We start from the raw sequence: 24,735 nt of genomic DNA on the forward strand, positions 1-24,735 counted from the left end.
GACTCTTTCACTGATTTTTTTTTTTCTTCTGTCATTTAAAAAAATGGACAATGTGGCTCTAGGAATCATTTTGCATAGCAGCTGTAATATTTTAAAGACACTGCATCTTGTTTACTATGATGTTTACTGAAAAACTAGTTGTCAATTTAAAGTAAGAACACAGTTGTCATGTACTCAAGAAGAAATCCACATTTATTTATAGTTTTAAATTGCATTAGCTCTTCAGCTATACAGTGACATACAGCACTTGAGAATCTCTGGGACGGAGCTGCTCATTTTTATGTTCACTTCTCAACTCCCACAATAATTTTGTCTTTACTATTGAAGCCCTTAGCTAAAAACTGGAGAGTTGATTGGATTAACACTTTGTATCATGAGCTCTGATGATGGCAGATAGGCTAGAATGTCAGAAAATCAACATGGATCTTGATATCACAATCTAACTATCTGTAACGAATAAACCAAATGAGAACAAGGGAGTGAAAAAGCATCTGCTTTTGCCCTCTCAGTATATGGGAGTATATGTAGACTTACATCTTTAAAATTTTCACTGAATGGAAAAAGATGCAAGGATGCAAGATGCAGGTTTGCCTTCCCCACCCCTTTCTTTGAAGTCCCAGGAATGTATGGCATGAAGCTTTTAATAAAAAAAGATCCCGGCAGTTCTTTATGTATGTCATCCCAGTTAGTGTGGAAGAAAAAGAAACTGATGAAAGAAATAGCAGAGGATGAGAAGATGTGATTATGAAGACAAAGATTCTGGTACAGTCACAGGTCGGACCTTGAGTAAAAAGAGGACAAAGAACAAAGCAACGAGGGTCGCAATCATAATTCAAAATCATGAAGCAGATGCTCTTGGAAACTATGTTAAGGCACATGGCAAAAAAGAGATGATTTGCGACAGTCAGCATGGTTGCACTAAGCGCAAATCGTGCTTGACAAACTTGGAGGCCTTCTATGTTGGGGTTACAGCATTGGTGGAAAGGGAAGAGCAACTGACATCATCTACCTGGACTCCTGCAAAGCATTTGACACTGTCCTGCACGACATCCTTGTCTCTAAATTGGAGAGAAATGGATTTCATGGATGGACCACTCAGTGGATAAGGAATTGGCTGGATGGTCGCACTCAAAGAGTTGTGGTCAACAGCTCAATGTCCAGGTGGAGACCAGTGACGAGTGGTGTTCCTCAACGGACGGTACTGGGACAAGTGTTGTTTAGCATTTTTGTTAGCAACTTGGACAGCGGGATTGAGTGCACCCTCAGCAAGTTTGCTGATGACACCAAGCTGTGTGGTGCAGTTGACGTGCTGGAGGGAAGAGATGCCATCCAGAGGGACCTTGACAGGCTGCAGAGGTGGGTCTGTGTGAGCCTCATGAAGTTCAACAAGGCCAAGAGCAACGTCCTGCACATGGGTCGGGGCAATCTCAAGCACAAATGCAGGCTGGGTGGAGCATGAATTGAGAGCTGACCTGAGGAGAAGAACTTGGGGGGTGTTGGTTGATGAGAAGCTCAACGTGAGCCGTCAATGTGTGCTGGCAGCCCAGAAAGCCAACTGTATGCTGGACAGCATCAAGAGAAGTGTGGCCAGCAGGTCGAGGGAGGTGATTCTGCCCCTCTACTCTTCCCTGCTCTTTTGAGACCCCACCTGGAGTACTGCATTCAGCTGTGGGGCCTCCAACATAAGAAGGTCATGGAGCTGTTGGAGCAGGTCCAGAGGAGGGTCACGAAGATTATGCAAGGGCTCAAGCATCTCTCCTATCAAGGCAGGCTGAGAGAGTTGGGGTTGTTTAGCCTGGAGAAGAGAAGGCTCCAGGGAGACCTTCTAGCAGCCTTCCAGTACATAAAGGGGGCCTACAAGAAAGATGTAGAGGGACTTTTTACAAGGGCATGTAGTGATAGGACAAGGGGCAATGGATTTAAACTGAAAGAGGGCAGATTTAGATTAGATATAAGGAAGAAATTCTTCACTCTGAGGGTGGTGAGGCACTGGAACAGGTTGCTCAGAGAAGACATGGATGCTCCACCCCTGGAAGTGTCCAAGGCCAGGTTGGATGAGGCTTTGGGCAACCTGGTCTAGTGGAAGGTGTCCCTGCCCACGGCAGGGAGGCTGGAACTAGACGATCTTTAAGGTCCCTTTGAACTCAAACCATTCTATGATTCTGTGAACTCAGCAAGATATTGCAGTGGTCTCTGAGGGAAGCATGTCAGTGAGATTGTCAGTGGAGTTCCAGAAGATGAAACACCCCTACAAAAACAGGAAGGTAGACAACATGAAAGGGGAACTTCCTGTTCCTCGAGACATAGGGAAACCTGGAGTAAAGCACAGTCAGTGTTTGGGAAAGCCATCATAGCTCACATGCATCTATTAATTCAAAGAACTTACTGGAAAGAAAGTGCTGTGATGCAGGCCCAAAATCTCGGTGTGCCTCCTGTAGCTGTTTAAGGCGATCCTCTACAGACACCTACATGTAAACACATATACACAAAATTTACATTGCATTTACTTCGTAACATCAGGGCCATGATAATAAAAACACTTGTTTCCATTCATTTTAAATTTATTTAACTAAAGCTGTCTGTGTGTCATCACATTTATTTGACATCCAGCTATTCAAGGCTACTTTTTTTCTTTCATTTGCTTAATGAAGGTCATGTTCATATCTTGCAGTGTTCTCATGAGAGTACTGCAGATCAATAACAAACAAAAGTAGTTTCATGGTGACTATAGCCAACTGCTGAAGTTTCTAACCTCCTCCCAACCCTTCCATTGTCTAAATTTCTGTAGTCAGCAGGTCTCAGTTTGATTTTATTGATCTCACAGCTGCCTTTCCAGCATGGAACCATTTTGGAAGATATCACTTCACTGGCTGACATGACTGTCCGCTGGTTTATTAATTGAAACTGCACTAGCACACCCAGAAGCAGTTTGGCTGCTTAGTGACCTCAATTTAAGAGGATACAAAAAAAAGAAAAAAAGAAAAAAAAAAAGAAACCCACTACCAAATTACATTAGGAAAGGGAAGGACTGATACAACACATTAATAGTTTTGCCTCTCAGGAGTAACTGATTCAAAACTACTATCCCAGAAGCTGATGCCTAGGTTTTGAAAATTCAGTCCCACTACCCTCAGCTAGAGAGGTGATAAGATCTTCCATCCTTCCCCCATTTCTTTCAGAGACTTAACATCCCCCTTAGAAACCAGGTAAAGAAATAAATAGCAGCTGACTTACAGTATTTCCTACCAAAAAAAAAAAAAAAGTGAGAAAGTGCAAAAATTGATAAATGAACTCTAACTGAAGTAAGAAACTTAATTAAACTATTCACTGTGAAACTGTGCGTGAGTTTGAGCTGTAACCAGGCACATTGATTTATCTTTCTCAGACCATTTAAGCACAATAATCATAACTAAGCAATATGAATCTCTCTCACAGCATGCTCTCTTCTACTGTATAATGCTAAATATGCCGTTCCTCACGTCTCGTTATAGCTCTACTAATACTTAAGTCACTTGAAGTGGGATTCCCTGCAGAAACTGAACCAAACCAAAATGAAACAGCTTTTACTGGAGCTGGAAACACAACAGAAACATGTATAGCGGTTTTCAGTAACAATGATTTATGCAGTAAAAAACACTGCTATAAGACATACAAAAAACCACACAGCAATAGTCCCCACTAGTTTCCAGAAATTAATGAAGCCTCCTGAATGTGTAAACTGCTGAGACAGCTTGAAAAGAAAAGCTTTTGGTCAAGCTACAGAAGGAAAGACAGCTCCCTTTGTTGTTTCGGTGCCGCTAAAGGAACACTTTGAAGATGGAAATAATGAACAAATGCTAATAACACATCTTTTAAGAGAATTGAAGAGTATGAGAAGCATCCCTCCCTTCCCCCTGCTGTACACATTGAGAAGAATACCTGTAAAAGTTTCCACCGCATATTAAGATCATCCAGCTGACGAGACATCTTTAACGATGGATAAAGGTCAAGTGGAGACAGCTGACTGGACAAATCATTCACTGTTTTAACTTTCAAGTTGATGGGAGCAATTTCTTCTCTAAAAGCCTAAAAGAGTAAGAAGCATGCATTTACGTTCAACAGACGTGTGAGCCGCACAAAAGCCACCGTAAACTCAACATGGTGCTGACTTGACCAACATGGCACCTTATGCTGAACAGCTGTACACAGCTTAGTTCTCCAGCAAAGAAAGTTCACCCACTTCAATGTTCTTACTAACTCCTTCATATCTATCTTTAGAGAAAAACAGTATGAAATTTACCCAAATGCCCCTATCCAAATTGTGCCCATGAAACAACTTAAATAAGGTTTTTAGCCATGCTATACGGCTTTAGAGCTTTTCTTTCTGAACGGAAATAAGCAACGCTCTATCAGGAGCTTTAGCAGCATAGAGCCTGTCAAGTGCTCTTAAGAAAAAAAAAAAGTGTTCAGTTACTATGCTTTTCTAGTATTAAGCAGCGGACAAAAATTCAATTTAGAAACTATTATTGAATTAACAAAGCGTGAAGGAATGTATCTTTTAAGGAAAAGGAGTACGATGTTTTACCTGATTAGAACTGTAGGGTAAAACTATTACAATGATTAAAAAGAAGAAAAAGGTTTATTGAATCAAATGGAACTAAATGCAGTACTAAGACAAAATTGATGCAAGTTTTAGTTACAGTTGAAAAGATGCATCAAACGTCCTTCTTGCTGTGAGAAGTTAATTGTTCAGTCCTATAAATGGTGTGATTAAGCATCATGAAACAAGCCAAAAACAACTGGAAAAAATATTTTCTTTGGACAATGCAATTATTTACCTCCCTTCAAAATCTCTCTCTCATCAGGTCCAGGAACAGAGGTAACCTACTGGCAAGAATGAAGCGTTTGGGTTCTGGACAGCCACCAGGCCCCTATTACTTCAGCAGATGTTTCAGTTTTTCCATAGCAATGCAAATCTAAAAGACTTTGCTTTACTCTTCTTTATGGAAAGAGCCATCAAAAAATATGACAAATCACTTCTTAACATAAGAACAAAGACCTATTCAGCAATAGCCTCTTAATGTTTGCTCTAGTATTCATATTAAAATCTAAGAGGGAGAGAAAGAGATGCATCACTTTTCTCAAATCAACAGCAGTCTGGATATAAATCACCTTTGGCTGCCTTTGTTTTAAAGATTTTGGTTCCACTAAACCTGAATGTAACAACAAACTGTGGAGAATGAGGATACTTACACTGATATATGTGAAATAATGCAGCCCTATGTTAATTTCATGTGAGTCCACAGGCTGTGTATAAGAGTATTTGAAGGAAACTATTTGCAGCCCATGGCCCTTTGTTCTTCTAACATCGGTGTCCCATGCTGAAGACAGGGATGGTCAAGTACATGACTCCAGGGTGCTCTAATATTTTGCCATATTAATTCTTGAGCTTAAAAACTGAAAAGTTGTGTTTGTGAAATAGAAGCTTCGTGATAACTGTTAAATTTGCCTGAAACAGCAATTTTCTCCACCTACACATGCATAACCATGTATTCTCCTGGAATCCCTGATATTCAGGCGCTCTCCCAAGCACTGTGCTGTTTCCAGTCAGCTTTCCTGAACAATGTTAGTTATCAGAAGGTATTTCTTCTCTGGGGAGCTCTGCGTTACTGGGTTCCTACCCAACCCATGCAGATAAGTAGGGAACGACTACTACCCATCATGAGCCTCGGGGTGCTGACTCCTGCATGGGTGGCCTGGAACCCTGGCTGCAAGAACTGGTATGCCCATGAGAACATTATTCGGCAGTATCTGTTCTTCACTTTGAAATAATCCTGAAGAGAAGCCAGGCTAAAGTAAAAGCAAATACAAATTTTCACTCATATAAGCTAAGATAGACAACAGCCGTGAGGTTTATGAATGTTAAGGAACAAAAATTAAAACTATGTATATACTTCCGTATGACTGAAAGAGCTCTAAGTGTTTCCATAAGAAGAAAACTATATATGATGGCCAAACAGATCTGACAGCTCACCACTACAAAAAGGCGGGGAATCTGCTGTCAATTGCCAGGATGATAGCTCACTCAGCTCGCTCATACTCCAGTGTCTGGGCAAAACTCCAAACACATCCGTGTCCTAACCATAGATTAGACAGTATTTCTATCAGGAAAACATTTAAATCCTAGAATATGATTTTTTTTTCATGTAATGAATGTTATATTCTGTATGCATCTGTAGCTTGCTGATCACATGTACTTATGCAATCATAGCTGATCCAGTGAATGTGGCACAACACTGGACTTTCTTTAAGACCTCAGATCTAGTCTTTAGAGAGCACTTTAAACTGTACATGAGAATTTAAGTATACAGTGTATACATATCTAACATGACTAGGGGTAATAGAACAGAGAGGTTTGACTCTCACACAGGCTAAATATTTCCAAGGAGTTCCACACTTACTGTAGTTTTTTCAATGTGATCTGGTAATGAATCTATGAGCAAGTCTCCCACAGGTTTCCAGCCATTCCTCACGTTTTCAGCCTCCTTCAAGTCAGCATCAAGATCATCCATGGCACACTGCAAGTCTTTCAATTTTTCTAACGCTTTGTCCACTTGCTTCTGCCAGATACTGGCACTGGCATTTAGGTTCTCCCATTTCTCTTTTACCTCTGATGACTGCTTACGCATAGCTTTGGCAATCCTCATGGCTTTCTCCTCAGAGGTCAACTCTGCAGAAGGAAAGAAAAGTTTAGACTGTTTATTTCTTCTCTTATTCTTGTCTAGTTAAACAGACAGTGTTCCTGTGGTACACACTCAAGACAGTGAGCAAGACCAGATAATTTTTTTCAGTGGGTACAAGGTAGAAGAAAGTCCACCTTGTCATAACTGAAGTAAACCTTAATCGCTCTTAATGACAAAATAAAGCTTGACGAGAAGACAGGAAACTATTCCTGACTTTCATGTATTATGATATCTGCAAAGCAAAGGCAGTTTATTGGTGGTTTGTCACTTTTCAAGGCACAGAGGGACGAAATAAAAGATTGTTCTTCCCTACGGGAAACTGCAATAGAGAATCATAGAATCACAGAATGGTCAGGGTTGGAAGGGACCTCAAAGATCATCTAGTTCCAACCTCCCTGCTGTGGGCAGGGACACCCTCCACTACACCAGGTTGCCCAAAGCCTCATCCAACCTGGCCTTGAACACTGCCAGGGATGGGGCATCCACAACTTCTCTACGCAATCTGTTCCAGTACCTCACCACCCTCTGAGTGAAAAATTTCTTCCTTATATTTAATCTAAATCTCCGATCTTTCAGTTTAAAGCCATTGCCCCTTGTCTTATCACTACACGCCCTTGTAAAAAGTCCCTTACTAGCCTTCCTATAGGCTAGTACTTAAAGAAGTACTGGAAGGCTGCTAGAAGGTCTCCCTAGAGCCTTCTCTTCTTTAGGCTGAACAACCCCAACTCTCTCAGCCTGTCTTCATAGCAGACGTGTTCCAGCCCTCAGATCATCTTCGTGGCCCTCCTCTGGACCTGCTCCAGCAGCTCCATGTCCTTCTTACGTTGGGGACTCCAGAGCTGAACACAGTATTCCAGGTGGGGTCTCACGAGAGCAGAGTAGAGGGGCAGAATCACTTCCCTCGACCTGCTGGCCACGCTTCTCTTGATGCAGCCCAAGATACAGTTCGATTTCTGGGCTGCCAGCGCACATTGCCGGCTCATGTTGAGCTTCTCATCCGCCAGCGCTCCCAAGTCCTTTTCCTCCATGCTACTCTCCATCCATTCTCTGTCCAGCCTGCATTTGTGCTTGGGATTGCCCCGGCCCATGTGTAGGACCTTGCACTTGGCCTTGTTGAACTTCATGAGGTTCTCACAGGTCCACCTCTCCAGCCTGTCAAGGTTCCTCTGGATGGTATCTCTTGACTCCAGCGTGTCCACAACATCACACAACTTGGTGTCATCTGCAAACTTGCTGAGGGTGCAATCAATTCCACTGTCCAAGTCGTCAACAAAGATGTTAAATAGCACTGGCCCCAGTACTGACCCCTAAGGAACACCACTCGTCACTGGTCTCCACCTGGACATTGAACCGTTGACCACAACTCTTTGAGTGTGACCATCCAGCCAATTCCTTATCCACCCAGTGATCCATCCATGAAACCCATGTCTCTCCAATTTAGAGACAAGGATGTTGTGTGGGACAGTATCAAATGCTTTGGATAAGTCCAGGTAGATGATGTCAGTTGCTCTTCCCCTATCCATCAATGCTGTAGCCTCATCATAGAAGGCCACCAAATTAGTCAGGCAGGATTTGCCCTTAGTGAAGCCATGCTGGCTGTCACCAATCACCTCCTTATTTTCTGTGTGCCTTTGCATAGTCGCCAGGAGGATCTGCTCCATGATCTTGCTGGGCACAGAGGTGAGACTGACTGGCCTGTAGTTCCCTGGGTCTTCTTTTTTTCCCTTTTTCAAGATGGGGGCTATCTTTCCCCTTTTCCAGTCAGTGGCAACTTCACCAGACTGCCACAACTTCTCATATATGATGGATAGCGGCTTAGCAACTTCATCTGCCAGTTCCCTCAGGACCTGGGGATGCACCTCATCAGGTCCCAATTTGGGGACCATTTCACATAGAAAGAACAAGAACAGTGCTTTGTTCTTGGTTCGCTCACCACCACCTTTCACCCTGCCACCAGGATACCTCTTCTCTTCCTATTTGCTAGCAAAAGCTAAGGTGTACTGAGTACCATGTGGTGAGTGGTTCTGCAGCTCTATATGCATTTTCCTGTGTTAACATAAAGTTCTAAAAGGTTGTTTTATATAGTTTTTGCAAATCTAAAAACGTTCAGTGAACCTGTTGACTAAAAAACAGCCAAGCTTACAGTGAACTATTTCTCACAAATTTCTAGGTTATGTGTCTAAATCCCCACATAATCCAACAACCATGGAAATCTCATTCATGTTAGCCAAGACCAGCTGTCACTGAACAAGGAAAGCCAAAGTGGGCACAAATACAACCTCAGGATGTAGTCACAGGAAATGATACTAATTATTTCAGTAAATTGCTTATATTTAAATCCCCAGTCCCTGGTAAGCCATCAGACGGAACTCCGCACCATAGGCATGCCTCAGCCTCTCTGACAACAAGAACTGAGTCAGCTGGTGACTTATCTCTTCTCCACAACAGATGATTTCTGCAAACTAGTCCGGCAGTCTATCAATAAGAGAACTTGCTGCCTTTCCTGGGTCTTCAAGACTGAGCAAGACCCAGACAGTCAGAAAGCTAAAAAGAAAACCTTAAGACATTCCCAGCAGGTCCTGCTGTCTACTGCTCAGAGTAGCCTTGCTGAAAAAAGTCACAGGTAGCTTCTTTCACTAGGGAAGAGTTGCTTCAGTAATGACAAACAAACAAAGCCAGTCTCAGAAGTCTCGCCTTCTACATAACAACCTTGTGGTTTCTGCAGGCAGAGAAACGAGCGGAGGAAACTTGATATAATGCAGAATCAGAGAACAAAAGAAGGGAGAGAGATGTGACATACACCAAAACTAAGCCAACTGGCCTCCTGTCCACTCCTATATAAAACTCTTGGAAAAGGTTTATCATGGTATGCTTGTGATTAAAATTTAATTTGTTGCTGAGAAAGGCAGGCGCATTTTTCCTAGATGTAAAAGTAACAAGGAGTTGTTTGGACCAAAACCAGAGTTTCTGTCCACCAATTCTATGTATTTGTTTGGGTTTTTAAAAAGTTTTTCCAAATCTTGTTAGCCCATATTAGTCTTGGTACGTACTAGACTACAAATACTAGAAGAGTACTCAGTAACACAATCCACAAGGCATGTCTGGCATTTTAATTGGTGGTGTGTGAGGGAGAGAATGTTGCCAAATGACCAAGTGTTGCCCAAAAGCACAAGGCAACTTGCTAAGAAGTGGTTACATAGGAGAAAACATTACCACCAATGGTAACCAAAGGAGAATGGGAAGCAAGGACAACGAACAAGAGCCAACATCACCAAAGGAAGGGAGACAAATACCTAGGCTGTAGGTTGCAGAGTATGTTTTGACTTCTAGAATTAGAAATGCTCTTTTAAAAAAACAGAGATCCATTTGAAAAAAAGAGTGGTGCTGAGAGGGACAAAAGAATTTTTGAGCTTACCAATATATTTCAGTGACTCGCTGGGTGTCATAAGCTATAACATGAGAGCATTGCTCATGTGTACTCTGCTTACAAAGTCAGAGGCTAGCCAGGCTTAGGGATACCACAATGGCAAGAGGGCATTTGAGAAAAGGAATTCGGGGAGGAACTGTTGTGACAAAAGCCAGCAATGCCTAACTAGATGCAAAGGGATATAAATTATGTGTGTAGCTCTGGGATACAGAGACATGGCAGTAACCCACAACTTGCAGTACTGACAGACCAGAATAAAGATGAAGACCAAAGATAGACTGTGATAAATTGTACCTTGTCTCTGGAATTCCAGAAATTCATAATAGAATAAAATACATTATAGGACAACCCAGTTCTGGAATGCTCTTCACTCCAAGCTTTGTAACAGATTTTAGAAAATGGAAAAGAAATAAAGCTTAAGTTCTAAGCAAAAAAACTTTTCAGATAAAAGCTGTTGTTTTAAACAAAAAACCAACAGCTACAAATTGCTTACATAAAGGTATCAAAGAAGTTGTTATTGGAAGTAATTTTGGAATTATTCACCTTTAAGAATAATAATATACCATTGATGAATGAACGAAAATCCACTACAGTCCAGGGACACAGGGACAGTGAACAATCTATAGATCAAGCTCAATTGAAACATGCAGGCAAGTCGTACACAGTAGCAGAGTTGAGGAACAGAGGTTGAGGTACCCTATGATATCCTATGACACAACTATAGGTTGAGGACAACCAGGCCTCAGGAGTAAAAGCTGTAGGACTTTAAATGAGGATTAAGGGAGCACCTATAGCTGGAACACTTTACAGAAGGAAAAGGAACACTGAGCTTTGTTAAATTGAGACAGAAAATATCAGAGTTAGTGGAGGAAGCCTGCTTTGTTGGCGTCATGTGAATATAGGTGACATCATACCCAGAAACTGACCTAAGTAGAAGTTACATATATGCAAAGCTGCAATTTGCCATTTTTATCCAACATCATGAGCTTGCATCATCCTTTACTTGTCATCAGAGCCAAAACCTACCAATTCCGCATAAAATTAGGAAGTTGGAAGGGCTTAACAGTTCTAAATGAGATTATTAGCAGGTCATTTAAAATGATCAATCACTTGACAAGGAACATACTGAAAGCTCTAGTAAGTGGTGAAAATCTTGCAAAACTTTTTGGTTGTCCATCAAGGTACTGACACAACAGATTTAATGAGTGCTTCTCGCTCCAGTAGAAGCAATAAGGGGAAAAGTGGCTGTAGCAATAAATGGGAATAGAAGAGGGGAACAGCAGCCTGATTTTATTTGTCTGGCCAGATAAAGCAAGGCAGATTTACTCATGACAGACTAGTCATATCTTTTGAGAGGGAAAACAATACCAGATTGACTGGGGTGATCTCAACAGAAGAAGTATCTCAACAGAACTAAAACCCAAAATGTCTTTTAAGACTATTTGTCAAATCAGTGTCATTGTGCAAGGGTATCTGCCACACGTTTTATTTGAAAAATATTAATTCATTGCAAGACTGCCTTATTTTACAAAAGCCTTGGAAGTGCTTGTAAACTTGCCCTAAGAAGAAATTTACTAGGGAAATAAAGCAAAACATATGTTTTTATGAGCTACAAAACCATTCAGCATCTATTCATTTAAGAGAGAAATACATCTTGTATAACTTCATGCTTTCCATCATGAAACACCAACTTACTAATGAGCAAGATAGCACATTCCCCAAGATATTGGTTGCATAGCATTTCTTCTTTGAGTTTGGAATTCATTTCACCAGTCTGTCATTACACACACTGCAGACAGTTCTTTTTTTTTTTGCTGTGAAAAAATGCTACACAGTGGTTGTGGCTTTTTTGTCCCCACTTCATATAAAGTCTTCTCAATGGTCAACTTCCCCACCCCACCCCGCCCCTTCTTTTTAAAATGGTACTTATTACATTATCTCTACTTCAGCAGCTGTTCAGAAAGTAAGAAAAGCTTATATTCACTGGACCATCTGTTTATCAGAGAAGAAAGATATTAACTGACCTTGCAGTTGGGGAGAAAGAGGAAAAAAAAATCTGCTTCTGATCAAATCTTGATTTGATTTTAATAAGCATTTTTTCATCACAAACGAAGCAATAAAAGCACCAACAGCTTTTCTGTGTCTCTAGTAGAGACAAAGTGCCATGGAAGGAAAACTTTCAAGCCTGAACTTTACAGTGTATAGCTTCCTTACATGCTTACATAAATGGAGAATAATTACCCAGGAAGTTCATCCGTGAAGAAAATTCTTCTTTCTTAAGAATTTATTTTAGATCCCTTGAACTATTGCTGGCTCTAGGAGTTTTGATTCTAAGCAACTTTGCTTGATCCTCATTATGTGGACTTGAACTAGCGATCTCTTTCCATCTTGCCACAATTACATTAATTTCATTTCACTTTTGCTATATTCCTCATAACATATACTAGAACTAGAGCTAATTTCATGTCCTCTCCTCTTCCATTAAGTCAAACACTGTCTCTTCCTTGGTTCGATCAATCTTTGCAGCAAAAAACAATGGGTGACATATTAAAACAAAGAAAAAGCAGTCATTTAGGTTTACTTCTATCAAAACTGAAAGTTCTTCAAACCAGAGAAATATAATTAAATAAAAAGTGAATGAGGAAAGTCTGCAGGATAAAAGACAAATTATCTTTAGTCTGCATAAGATAGAATTGCAAAAGCAGAGAAAATGAAAGCTTTTAACCTCATGTAGAATGAATACTTCTGGAAAGAGCTTGGATATGGGCTCCACATCAAGTCAGATGAGAACAGTGCTAGTGCTAGCAAATATACATATCCTTTAATAATAGTTGCTGATATTTCCTAGTGGTTGCTGGTGGGGAAGATACAGAAGGATGAAACAAAGAGAAAACAGCTTCTAGTTAAAAGAGAAAAGCACCTATCTCTAGAAAACCAATGAAGATTACAGCAATTCTAAGAACCATGAATTTATCCAGGATAACCAGGTAATTTGTTAATATAATCAAAACACATGCAATACTTTTCACTAAAAACAAGCCACAATTTGTAATAAATGGTGTGATCCAAAGCAAGTTCACAGGACTTTTGCAAAGTGGAAGTCCGAAGTTCAGTTTTAGTCTGCTCCTGCCACAAACCCAGAAAAATCCAAATATAACAGTACGGTTATAGCCTCCTCAAGCTACTATATCTTCTTCCAATTCCTGTTGAAGAGAGAGTACTAATGGAGAGAAGGCTATCACCACTGTATCCCAGTTACTCTAGGCAAGCAAGGAATTAAATCTATGTTTCTTTCCAAAGCACTGCGACTGCAGATTGTAACAGGCTTTTTATTTCTTCTAAAGATCAATAAAGATTTTTTCTGGCACAGCACATATGGCAGGTAGCTCCTCAGCAAGGCTGCAGGAGACAGATATACATCCCCTAACAGCATTTCAAAACAAAACAAAGGCATCTATTTTATTCCAGAACAATACGAAATCAGAAAATAAAGACAAGCCAGGCAGCACAAAAGATCGCTCCTTGACTTGATGACATCCTATAAGAACAACACAGAACTTCAAAACATGCATGTTCTGAACTTTTTTGAACCTTCTAAGCAAGTCTGCTCAGACTGTTTTCTCCTCTATACACTTTTTGTTTAATATTCTGCAATTTCCAGTTTGCTTTCTTGAGGCTCATACACAGCTTTTGTATAGTTTTTGAGCTACGTTTGCTCTAGAATGTAAGAAAGGAATTTTCTTTCAAACAAGGTCCTAATCTTTGACATCCATCAGTCATGAGCGCTGCTAGTAGCTTAACTGAGAACTCTCTTGCAGACAAAGCTTTACTGGTTTCTGGAGTCTTTAAAACAAGGCAACGATTAAACTTTAAGAACACAGCTTCCACCCGTATTTCACCTAAAACCAGGTCACAATATAGCATACAGGTCAAGAATGAATATAACTCTGCTTATATCCTGAGGTCCTCATGGTTAAAAAACAATAATAAAATTAACCACTATGGCCTCAGGCCAGCCTGTTTCCAATACTTCACTGTTAAAAATTCAGGCTTAAAACTCCTCTGAGTTTGCACCCCACATCACTCAGCAAATGGAAACAATTTCCTTGAATTTTACTAATATGACTCCAAGCAGGCAACCATGTAGGCTCTACAGGAAGAATTTTCAAGGCTCTACCCAGGCAGACTAAACTTGTAGGGTGACTAAGAGATCTAGTTGAAAAGGAGAGAGATACTCAGTTTGAGATTCTCTCATGGGTAACTGTATGTTTCTCTAATCTTATAAAGAAACTCTCAAAAGTCACAAGTGAATCAGCTGCAACAAAATACAGGCAGCAATGTTCAAAACAGTGTAAGTAGTTTCTGGGCATGATTCCACTGATGTCCCATGGGCCATAACCTCTTCTTCTCCTAAGCATTTCTTCTAATTTTCACACTCAAGACTTCATGCTCAGCCCTGCTGCATAGCAGAGAACAAAAAACTATTCCAGTGGTGTGTGATAGCTAGTAGACAGGCACAAGGAATTGGGAATAGAAATGCTGACTGCTATATGCATTAGAAAACAGTAACTTGCCTATTTCCACTCAGATCTTCCTTGCTAAGAGTAAAAATTATGGCACAGAATTTATCTGAATGTGTTCAGTGCAGGAAGCAAAGGAGTTCGACTTTAAATAAAAGTCTGAAACAACATATTCACTTGTGTGTCTAAAAGTCTAAATAAAGTAGATGGATGTAATTCAGTGATACCAATTAATATATTTCTCTTGTAACACAGATGTGATTTATGGGGTTTTCTACACTTCCAAATAAGACGAGATAACAGATGGTAAATACTTAATTTTAAATGACGTGTTTATCACAACAACCTTTGCTACCAGATAACAGCTTTTGAAGCGAGCAATCTGACTGCCATAAGACAACTAGAAGCTACTGAAGTACTTCGACAATACTGCAGACTCCTGGAAACATTCACTATTTCAGTGAGAATCAGTGCAATGGCCTGTGGTAATCTCCTAGGATGTTAGTTTATGTTATCACCTAAAAAAGATTATCTTCTCCACTCCCTCGCTGCATCAGTAGAATTTTAAGGATAGAATTTCAGCAAAGCCGTATCATCAGTTCATAAAACCCTGAGGACAGAAAATATTATTTCTGCTTTCCTTTGTGTTTCCCATGGCCTGTGACTTCACTAACAGTACAGGGTTCTAAACAGCCAACTGTAACTATGCCATAGAGAATTGTAATGAACATTTTTAGATCTAAGTTTTATCCTATACCATGGACAAGTGACAACAAAGCTACAAATGTGGGCTTTTCCAATTTCCTTATCCTGTCCATCTACAGAAATCAGCAGCTGGCCTGTGATTTATCAATCAGCTTCATTCAGATGCTGAAGCAGCTCAAAGGCAAAAAGAATGTGAAGTTTGCTTTTTTGTGATGGGACCTCCCTACGAAACACATGACAACACAAAATCAGAAGAAAAGCCAGATGGGAGATAAAATTAACTTAGAAGGAGGTTTCCTGGAAGCTGAAGAACATTATGGACAATAATGGGTTATCATAAGGCATCTTACAACAAATATTCTCTTTGGACAGAACAATGGATGTACGCATGCACAGGTCCTAAAAATAGGTCTCGGTCAGTCAAGTTCAAAGCTGATTCTTATAAGTTTGCTCCTAAATCTCTCTCATTCTTTGTCCTTGCAACAATATCCTCCCTGGCAAGAACAGATCGAGGGGTGGGGAGAAGGTGGATAGAAAGGGAAGGGTTAAAGAAAATAGAAAGTGATTTTACAACCTTTATCCTCTTTGAGTTAGCTAACCCTCCCCCTTACACGCCCCTGTCATCACACAGAGCAAGAACTAGACTCAAGAAACAGTGATTTTCCAACTAATGAGATTATGATTTTTTTTAAAAAAAAAGCTTTTGCTATTGTGTCATAAAAGCAGTCAAAAACATGTTCAAATCATGACCCTACAGTGCTGTGTACTGCTCATCAATACTTTTTTTAAAGACAGCCTGTCAGCTTAAAATCCAAAACCACACTCTTTCCCCTTTAGCAATATGAAATGTACTTCACTGAAGTTAATGAGTCAGCTTTAATCTATTGAAGAGAATAACAGTAATGGCGAAGCTGACAGAAAATAAAAAAAATAAACATTCTAAAAGAAAACATAAGCCCTGCATCCACAGGCTTCACGGAAAATGGTTCATCAGAAGAAAAATTGTGTGTGTCTGGATGTCTTTGAATCCAGAGACGCAGCTTTCTGGAGATGGATGGCATTACTTGTCAGAAAAAATTTAGTAGACTCAGTCCTCAGTGAAATTTAACAGCTTATAATATATAAGAGATCAAAGCAGATGATTCAAAGACGCCTTTTGGCCTGAAAGTCTATTAATCTACAGAAAGCACAACACAACTCAGTGCGGGTGCGAGTGCAGCTGCCCCCTTGCTGGCACAGGGGTCTCTCAGAGAAGAGGCTGGGGCTGCCCGATGCTGGGGACAGTCGGCTCCAAAAGACCCACCCTAGAGCACAGCTGAGGCCCTCAGCCACGTTGGTGGCACCTCAAGGATAGCATATTTAAGTAATAGGAGAAAACATCAAAGAAGGAGGAGGAGGGAATAAAAAGAAGAAGCAGCAGAGGGAACACCAAGGTCAGAGGAGGAGGAGCAGCTCCATGGCAAGGCAGATATTCCCCATGGAGAGCCCACGCTGAGGCAGAGGAAAGATGTGAGAAGAAAGGAGGAGCAGAAAGAAACTGCTAGGTTGATCATGGACTCAACACCTTCCCATCCTCCCACATCACTCATTGCCCTGTTGAAGAAGCTGAGTGTGACCTGCAGTCATAATGAGGAGGGAAGGAGACAGGAATGAAGGAGTCAAGAATAAGTAAATAGAAAGCAAGCATTCCTTATTTTTCAGCTTGCAAGCTTGCTTGTGATTTAGACTAACTAAAACATCAGAGTCCAGTATATCAAATAAGTTTGAGAGTAAAGACAAATAGAATGTTTTCAAGATTTAAGAGTTCAAAAAGGAAGTCATAAGATACATTACAGCAGCTAAGTACTAACTACACGGAAAAAGGGTTCATTGGCTTTGATCACCAGTTATTCAAACTTTGTCACTAAGTTGAACTAAAGAATAGGAAACTGCATAAAAATTTGCACGGAAATAACACAAAGTATGGATGCAGGGAAGATTAGTTGTTTCCACTGAACAAACTTTAAAAGTTTGCTATGGAGGTGTATAGGAAGACGTATGGGAAGAAAAAACTAACTCCTGATACAAGCAGCTATGCTGTAATTTTGCAAATTATACAGAACAATAGATTATTCACATCTTACAACAACTGATATTTCTATAAAAGCACATTACTACCTTTTCCAAGAACAATTCTTGTGTAATTAAAAGTAAGATTTTATAATGTTGTAGCTTATATCAGAAACATAGTACTAGGACTTAATTACACAGTATTTGGTATATTTTCTATTTTGCAATTATGGGGGGTGTGGTGTGTGGAGGAAAATTATTACCTCCTTGTTGGTCTGCAATATAGACAAATATCTCGACAAATTCTATGCAAATATCATTTCTAGGATAGCTGTGGTTTATTCCTTAATAATAATTCATTTAATGTTCAAATCTAAGTTTCTCTAATGACTGCCTTCCTAAAGCTGATTCCTTTTACTTCTAACTTGATATACCACCAAACCCACGTGGTTTCCATTTGTGGAACAAAACGTTGCAATGACGACATATATACATGTATCCATGAACTACTATTCTGACTACATTTAAGGTTTATATGGTACCGTGTTAAGAAAAAATAAATGAACAGAACTGATTCCATTCCATTTTGTTTCAAAACTTCAGTGTTTTGAATCAAAAATTGGAAAACGAAATAGAGATTTTTCTACTTCTTCCATTAAAATGTGAGTACTTGTAAAGCATAGTAGCAATACTTTGAGGCTAAATCATTAAAATAAAGGCAATCAGGATGTGGTTTGGAAAACTCTGAGGTAAAAGCAAGTAATTGGCATATAAAATATGTACTAGAGACATGTAAGTCCTTTTTCTTTCCTTTTAACCACTCCCAGAGGAGAGTATTTCCAGACCTGTTTTTGAATGCAAGCTCCTTCTTGGTTCCTCAGGCCCCTCAATTGGTTGGTCAGCAAGAAAAACTCGTGCCTGGTCCACAGCATTGAGAACGGTTTGCTCTTTATCCTTCAGTTCACGCCTCAGTGCCTTTTGGGAAGGGAAAGAAGAACGCTGTTTGTAACTTGTGAGCAACAGATACTATATCATTTTCTCTGTTTTCACCTTCCTGACCAGACCTGTCTAGCGTATGAGTAATAGCCAACATGTCATTCGGACTGCAAGACAAACTGTAGATTTTACAAAACAGAAATGGTAAGAAATTAATTAAGGCTAGAAGGGAAATTTTTATAGAATTGACTTGAAGAATTGAACACAAAAAAGATGATGATGGTAGGTTTTAAAAACACTCACCTAACAGAAACTGAAACTACTAATTCAACTTCTTAAAAAAAAAAAAGAAGTCAAATTAAAGGGTTTATTACTCTTAAAAGGGTTGCCAATGTATAGTAGATTACTACAACATACTATTTTTTCTTTTTTGGTAGCTGTAATAAGAGAAAATTGCATCTACTGAAACTTCAGAATATAATTTCATAACAGCTAAAAAGAATTGCAAAAGTACTTTATATTCCTTAGAAAATGCTCTCTCTTATTTGTGTCTCCAATTTATTAATATTCTTTAAAATTTAGAAGACATAAACAGAACTTTTATGATAAGAATACACTCAGAAAAAATATCCTTCAAACTAGCCAAAAACATTTTGAGCTTGATTATGCAGTAGCAATTGCACCTCATACACAGAAATAAATAAAAAATAAAAAATCATTCTTTTTAAGACGTTTTCAAGCTAATGGAAATGAATTTCAGGATATTTAATTTTCCAATAATTAGGACTTTTTTTAAAGGGTTAAATGTAACCAACCTTTTTTTTTAAAAAAAGCATTCATTAGTAGTCAGCTATAATGTTTCTTATAAAGCATTTTCTTCCATTCATTTTTTTCAAGTATAAATCTGTCCCATCTAGAAGGAAACTCTTTTGCATGTTTATTTGTGTTACTTTCTACCAATAGAAACACAAAAGAAGATACTTTAAACATTATTAAAGTGTTATGCTTAATTTTGCAATCTATTTTTTTAGCTCTGATTAAAAATTGAGGCTTATTTTGCTGACACAATTTGCTCAGGCCCTATTCCAGTTCAAGAAAAGCAGTTAGTCAGTCTTCATAACATTACATAACAAAATGACTGCTTTCCACTACAGAAAATTGCGACAAATAGTTACCATGAAGGTCTCACAAATGCTACCTTACCTTCTCATCAGTAAGCCTCTTGATGTCACAAACACAAAAAAATACCTACCTCTTGACTTCAGCTTAGCAGAAGGCAAGATGTTATTTTTCCCCTTCTCCCTCAATTTATTCTTTTATTCCCCTCATTTTCTCAAATCCTTCCATTTCTTCTCACTCTACTTCTGCTCCAAATTACATAAAAAACCCCAAGCCCCAACAAAAACTAATCACTGAAAATATGTTAACCTCCATTCCGTTTAGGAACTTGAATTATACAGTCCTATCTTCAACAACCATTAACTACCGTCCTTATACAAAAAACTCTTCAGAACAGTGTTACCTCTACATGTTTTTATATAGCAATAATAACAATAAGAAGAATAAGCCTTATTCGTTGTAAGATTCAGTGTATACTATGTTTAATAAGAAACAAAAATTATAATTTAAAAACCAAGTTCTACTTCTAAAAAATTTTTTTTTTTAAAAAAATGAAGTATTGTAAAAGCAAAATTACTGAAGAATTCCTTCAAATCAGCAAAGTATGTATAAATATTTTAATTTCATATAAAACACATTAGAATAAGACTCCTCAAAATCATCCATATTTTACAAATCATGAAAACATTCAGTAATGTTTCAGGAAGGAAGGTAGGAAGCCATTATCACTACTGTGCAATTGATGCTCAAAAATTACCCATTTAAAAAGCTTTTGTTTAGTAGAGCCTGTGTGGATGCAACATTGAAATACAATCTTAACTTTTAATCTCAAAGATTTTGTCAGAAATAGAAGGGTGATTACTTTACATCAGTGTGAAATAAGTAATCTTCTAGTATTACTTTTTTTCCCATCTACGCAATTTCTCAAACATCTCCAAAGCATAAAAGAAAAGGCTATGGCAGCTTTTGAGCCTACTAAGAAATTTCAGCAGTTAGAAATAATCCAGAGATGGATCTCTTTTGCTCTGTCTCTCCTGTTTACCTTCACATATTGTGTTCATCAGTTTCTCCTGATCACCTTCAATAAAACTTCAATCAAGTGCGTCCTAAGAGACCTTGGATTTAATTTTCTGTCCCCCTCCACCACCCCTACCACTGAAGCTGTTCAAATTGAGGTTGACAACACAAAGATTTTAAGACTTTGGCCCATCAACTCTAAGTCATCCATGGTATTCCTTATTAATATATCTTGACAAAGAAATCTTTTAGCATGAAGGAAACCTTGCATGTTAAATAACAATATTGAAATAATTTAGTAGCAAAGAAGAGTATCTTGAGCACACCACAGACTTCTTACATTATGGCTTATACATTTTTCTCTTATGCCACAGATGCAAAAATAATTTTTCGAACAGTCATTCAAGACTTGCATAACCTTATTCCTTGTTTCTTAGTGATACTCGATATATCTCCCTGTTTCTCTCTTTCTGCCAATAAACAAGACCAGAAATGAGAGTACATGATGCAAGAATAACCAAATATATCAATAATACCCTCTTGTCCTTCCAGGAAAACCTCTCTGCATCAGAACAAAAAAGAAACTCACTTATAAATCTAATCTCGAGCTCAAATACCATCTGTCTTGAGTGGACTGAAGAAAGATTTCACTGGAAAAATCACATCTACAAGAACGCTATAGAGTAAAAGTCATAAAAAGCCCAGCAAGGAACATAAAAGCTGCAATACTGAATTCTATTATTGTATTAAAGACTTTTATATAATAAGAAGGGCAATCGTATTCTGGTGCTTTATTTAGCTTTGCAAAAGATATCTCCCCAGTGGCTACTCAGAATGGATGCACGTCTTTCAGGAGAGAAGGATATTACTTTGTCATTTCATTCCCCCTTGTTTGTCATTAAGGACTAAAATAGCTAAAGCATTCATACAGCTTGGAGTATAGTACAGATTTTGGTAGAGGAAGAATACTTTCCCTGTAGCTAGCTATACTTTTCAGGGAGAAAATTAGTACTGGAGTTTTAGTATAGATTAAATAAATAATAAATGAAGGTACGGCAAAAGACTGAAGAGAGGCATCTCAAAACTTGTCACTGAAATTGTCCACTAATCAGGTAAACATATGGATGTAAGTATTTTTTGAGTCCTGTTGGGTATGCAGACGTGAATGTAAAACGAAAATGTGAACGCTGAGCACATGAATAGCACAATTATTTTTTCCCCACATGATGCTCCTTTATATTTACAAAAGTACAACGATATTTTAAAGATATATTGGTCATAGAAAAAAGGGCTGCATTCAACTTTGGCAGTAATTCATCCCACCGTATTTCATACTACAATTCTAAAGTTTACAATTACTGTCTAGCTAATAGTTTAAAATGCAAGCTTCACTGCCCTCAGTAACCTGACAGGTGACAGACTACCAAATCCAACATCTATGCTTCCAACAGTTTTATTGCATTTGGAAATTCAGTCTTATTTCCTACATAAACCAGGGCATGGATTTTTAAAGATTCCTGGAGAAACAAACACTAATTTTAGACATTCTTGATTCTTACAAAAGAAGGGGAAAAAAACCCTGGAAACGTAAAATCTGGTGTGCTGATGCAGTGTCAACACAAACAGTTTTCAGAGCTGACTTTAAATAATACTAGCCAAGAATAATTAAAAAAATCCTCCTTTGAGACCTGAAAAAGTTCTTCTACTGGTGAGTGGACAGGGGCTCACAAAACTACACTCTTGAAATGTTTTATGCAGCATGACACAAAGCAACAACTATGAACAGCATCGCAGCATTTACTTCTCAGGTATGAGGAACATCCTTCAAAGTTACTTGATTGTAGCAGAGTAACCCAGGACCCCACTAACACACTCCTCTCAGGGAAGAGAACAAAGAAGTGTTAGCTCCCTGATTTACAACCATGAGCCAATGATTTACTCTCCATTTTAATTTGTTCCTCTTTCAGTAATTGTGAAATACATGTTTTTCCTATTTTAACTTTGGAAATTATATACCATTTATTCTGTTATAGCAAGATAATTTAACCTGCTTGCCCTCTCTTCATTAGAGATGCTTATGATTTCTAACACAAAAACTAACTCTTCTCACAAGCTAACATTTTTTAACTTACTGTCTGAATTTATAGACAAGGAATTTGCTTAAACCAAGGCTTTCCAAATTTTCTGTTGGGAACACTTTGTAGCTGAAGCCTTTTCCACTCTTGAAAAATAAGAAAGCTAGAAAAACTTTCGCTATTCATTATTTTTCACTGTTTAGTGTATCCTGTAAGCACCTATTTCCTTCAACTGCATCTTAAAATTATTTTTTGAGTGTAGTAAGTAGGCTTACAAAATTATGCACTCCTGATATACAGCACCTTTTTTTCTCTTTTGAATTGTACAGTCTTGTATAGAATAATTCAAGGAGCAGACAGATCGGCTTAATAGTTCCAACAGATGAAGGCAAAGCTAATTTCAAAGAAAACACACGGGATGTATCTTAAAAACAGAACATATTTAAATCAGGTCTCATTATGCACTCTTTCAAGGAAGTAAAGATGCACGTTATTGTAACTCATATCAGTTTATCACATTGTAGCTTTATGTGCCAATCAGCAGCTCCTGTAGCGTTTAATTACTTAGTCATCTTTATTCTGCACCCAGCGCTTGAAAAACTCCTGTTACTTTTGCACACTAAAATAAAATGGAAAAAAAATCTGCTCTGGCATATAATAGGATGGGGAGAATAAGTAGGATAATTGAGAGGACTTCAAGAACGGACATAGGAATTGTTTATAAAGATCACACAGGGATCAGGTTGTGACCGAGTCTCTGCCAGCTGCCTGCATCATTAAAGAATCAACTAGAAACAAAATAAGAGTAGCACGTTTAAATGCTGCTTCTTCACAGCAGACTCTATTTAATACAACATTAAAGTAAAATTTTGAAAATATTTTGGTCTCAGTACACATCTCTATGTGAAAGATAGAACACCAGGTTCGAGACCATCTAAAGATCCTGAAGGTGGACAAGTCCATGGGACCTGATGAGATGCATCCGCGGGTCCTGAGGGAACTGGCAGATGAAGTTGTTAAGCCACTATCCATCATATTTCAGAAGTTGTGGCAGTCTGGTGAAGTTACCACTGACTGGAAAGGGGAAACATAGCCACCATCTTTAAAAAAGGAAAAAAAGAAGACCGAGGGAACTACAGGCCAGTCAGTCTCACCTCTGTGCCCAGCAAGATCATGGAGCAAATCCTCCTGGCGACTATGCAAAGGCACACAGAAAATAAGGAGGTGATTGGTGACAGCCAGCATGGCTTCACTAAGGGCAAATCCTGCCTGACTAATTTGGTGGCTTTCTATGATGAGGCTACAGCACTGATGGATATGGAAAGAGCAACTGACATCATCTACCTGGACTTATCCAAAGCATTTGATACTGTCCTGCATGACATCCTTGTCTCTAAACTGGAAAGACATGGTTTTGATGGATGGACCACTGGGTGGATAAGGAATTGGCTGGATGGTCACACTCAAAGTGTTGTGGTCAACGGTTCAATGTCCAAATGGAGACCAGTGATGAGTGGTGTTCCTCAGGGGTCAGTACTGGGGCCAGTGCTATTTAACATCTTTGTTGACGACTTGGACAGTGGAATCGATTGCACCCTCAGCAAGTTTGCAGATGACACCAAGTTGTGTGATGTTGTGGACACGCTGCAGTCAAGAGATGCCATCCAGAGGGACCTTGACAGGCTGGAGAGGTGGACCTGTGAGAACCTCATGAAGTTCAACAAGGCCAAGTGCAAGGTCCTGCACATGGGTCGGGGCAATCCCAAGCACAAGTACAGGCTGGGCAGAGAATGGATTGAGAGCAGCCCTGAGGAAAAGGACTTGGGAGCGCTGGTGGATGAGAAGCTCAACATGAGCCGGCAATGTACGCTGGCAGCCCAGAAAGCCAACCGTATCCTGGGCTGCATCCAAAGAAGCGTGGCCAGCAGGTCAAGGGAGGTGATTCTGCCCCTCTACTCTGCTCTCATGAGACCCCACCTGGAATATTGTGTTCAGCTGTGGTGTCCCCAGCACAAGAAGGACATGGAGCTGCTGGAGCGAGTCCAAAGGAGGGCCACGAAGATGATGCGAGGTCTGGAGCACCTCTGCTATGAAGCCAGGCTGAGAGAGTTGGGGTTGTTCAGCCTGGAGAAGAGAAGGCTCTGGGGTGATCTTATTGCAGCCTT

The 24,735-nt window shown here is 39.2% G+C and overlaps 1 protein-coding gene across 1 annotated transcript in view; it reads right to left on the minus strand.

Annotated features, from left to right (window-relative positions):
* Window positions 1-24,735, minus strand: part of UTRN (utrophin) — a 366,325-nt gene that overhangs the window by 80,104 nt on the left and 261,486 nt on the right. Inside the window, exons 54-57 of the mRNA XM_086631518.1 lie at window positions 18,269-18,398; window positions 6,441-6,709; window positions 3,919-4,065; window positions 2,387-2,465 (exon numbers count right to left, since the gene is read on the minus strand). Coding sequence (XP_086487644.1) covers window positions 2,387-2,465; window positions 3,919-4,065; window positions 6,441-6,709; window positions 18,269-18,398 — 625 coding nt within the window. The remainder of the gene's footprint in view (window positions 1-2,386; window positions 2,466-3,918; window positions 4,066-6,440; window positions 6,710-18,268; window positions 18,399-24,735) is intronic.

This window comes from Tauraco erythrolophus, chromosome 2, assembly GCF_009769465.1.
Source record: "Tauraco erythrolophus isolate bTauEry1 chromosome 2, bTauEry1.pri, whole genome shotgun sequence".
In the NCBI taxonomy this organism is placed as follows: Eukaryota; Metazoa; Chordata; class Aves; order Musophagiformes; family Musophagidae; genus Tauraco; species Tauraco erythrolophus.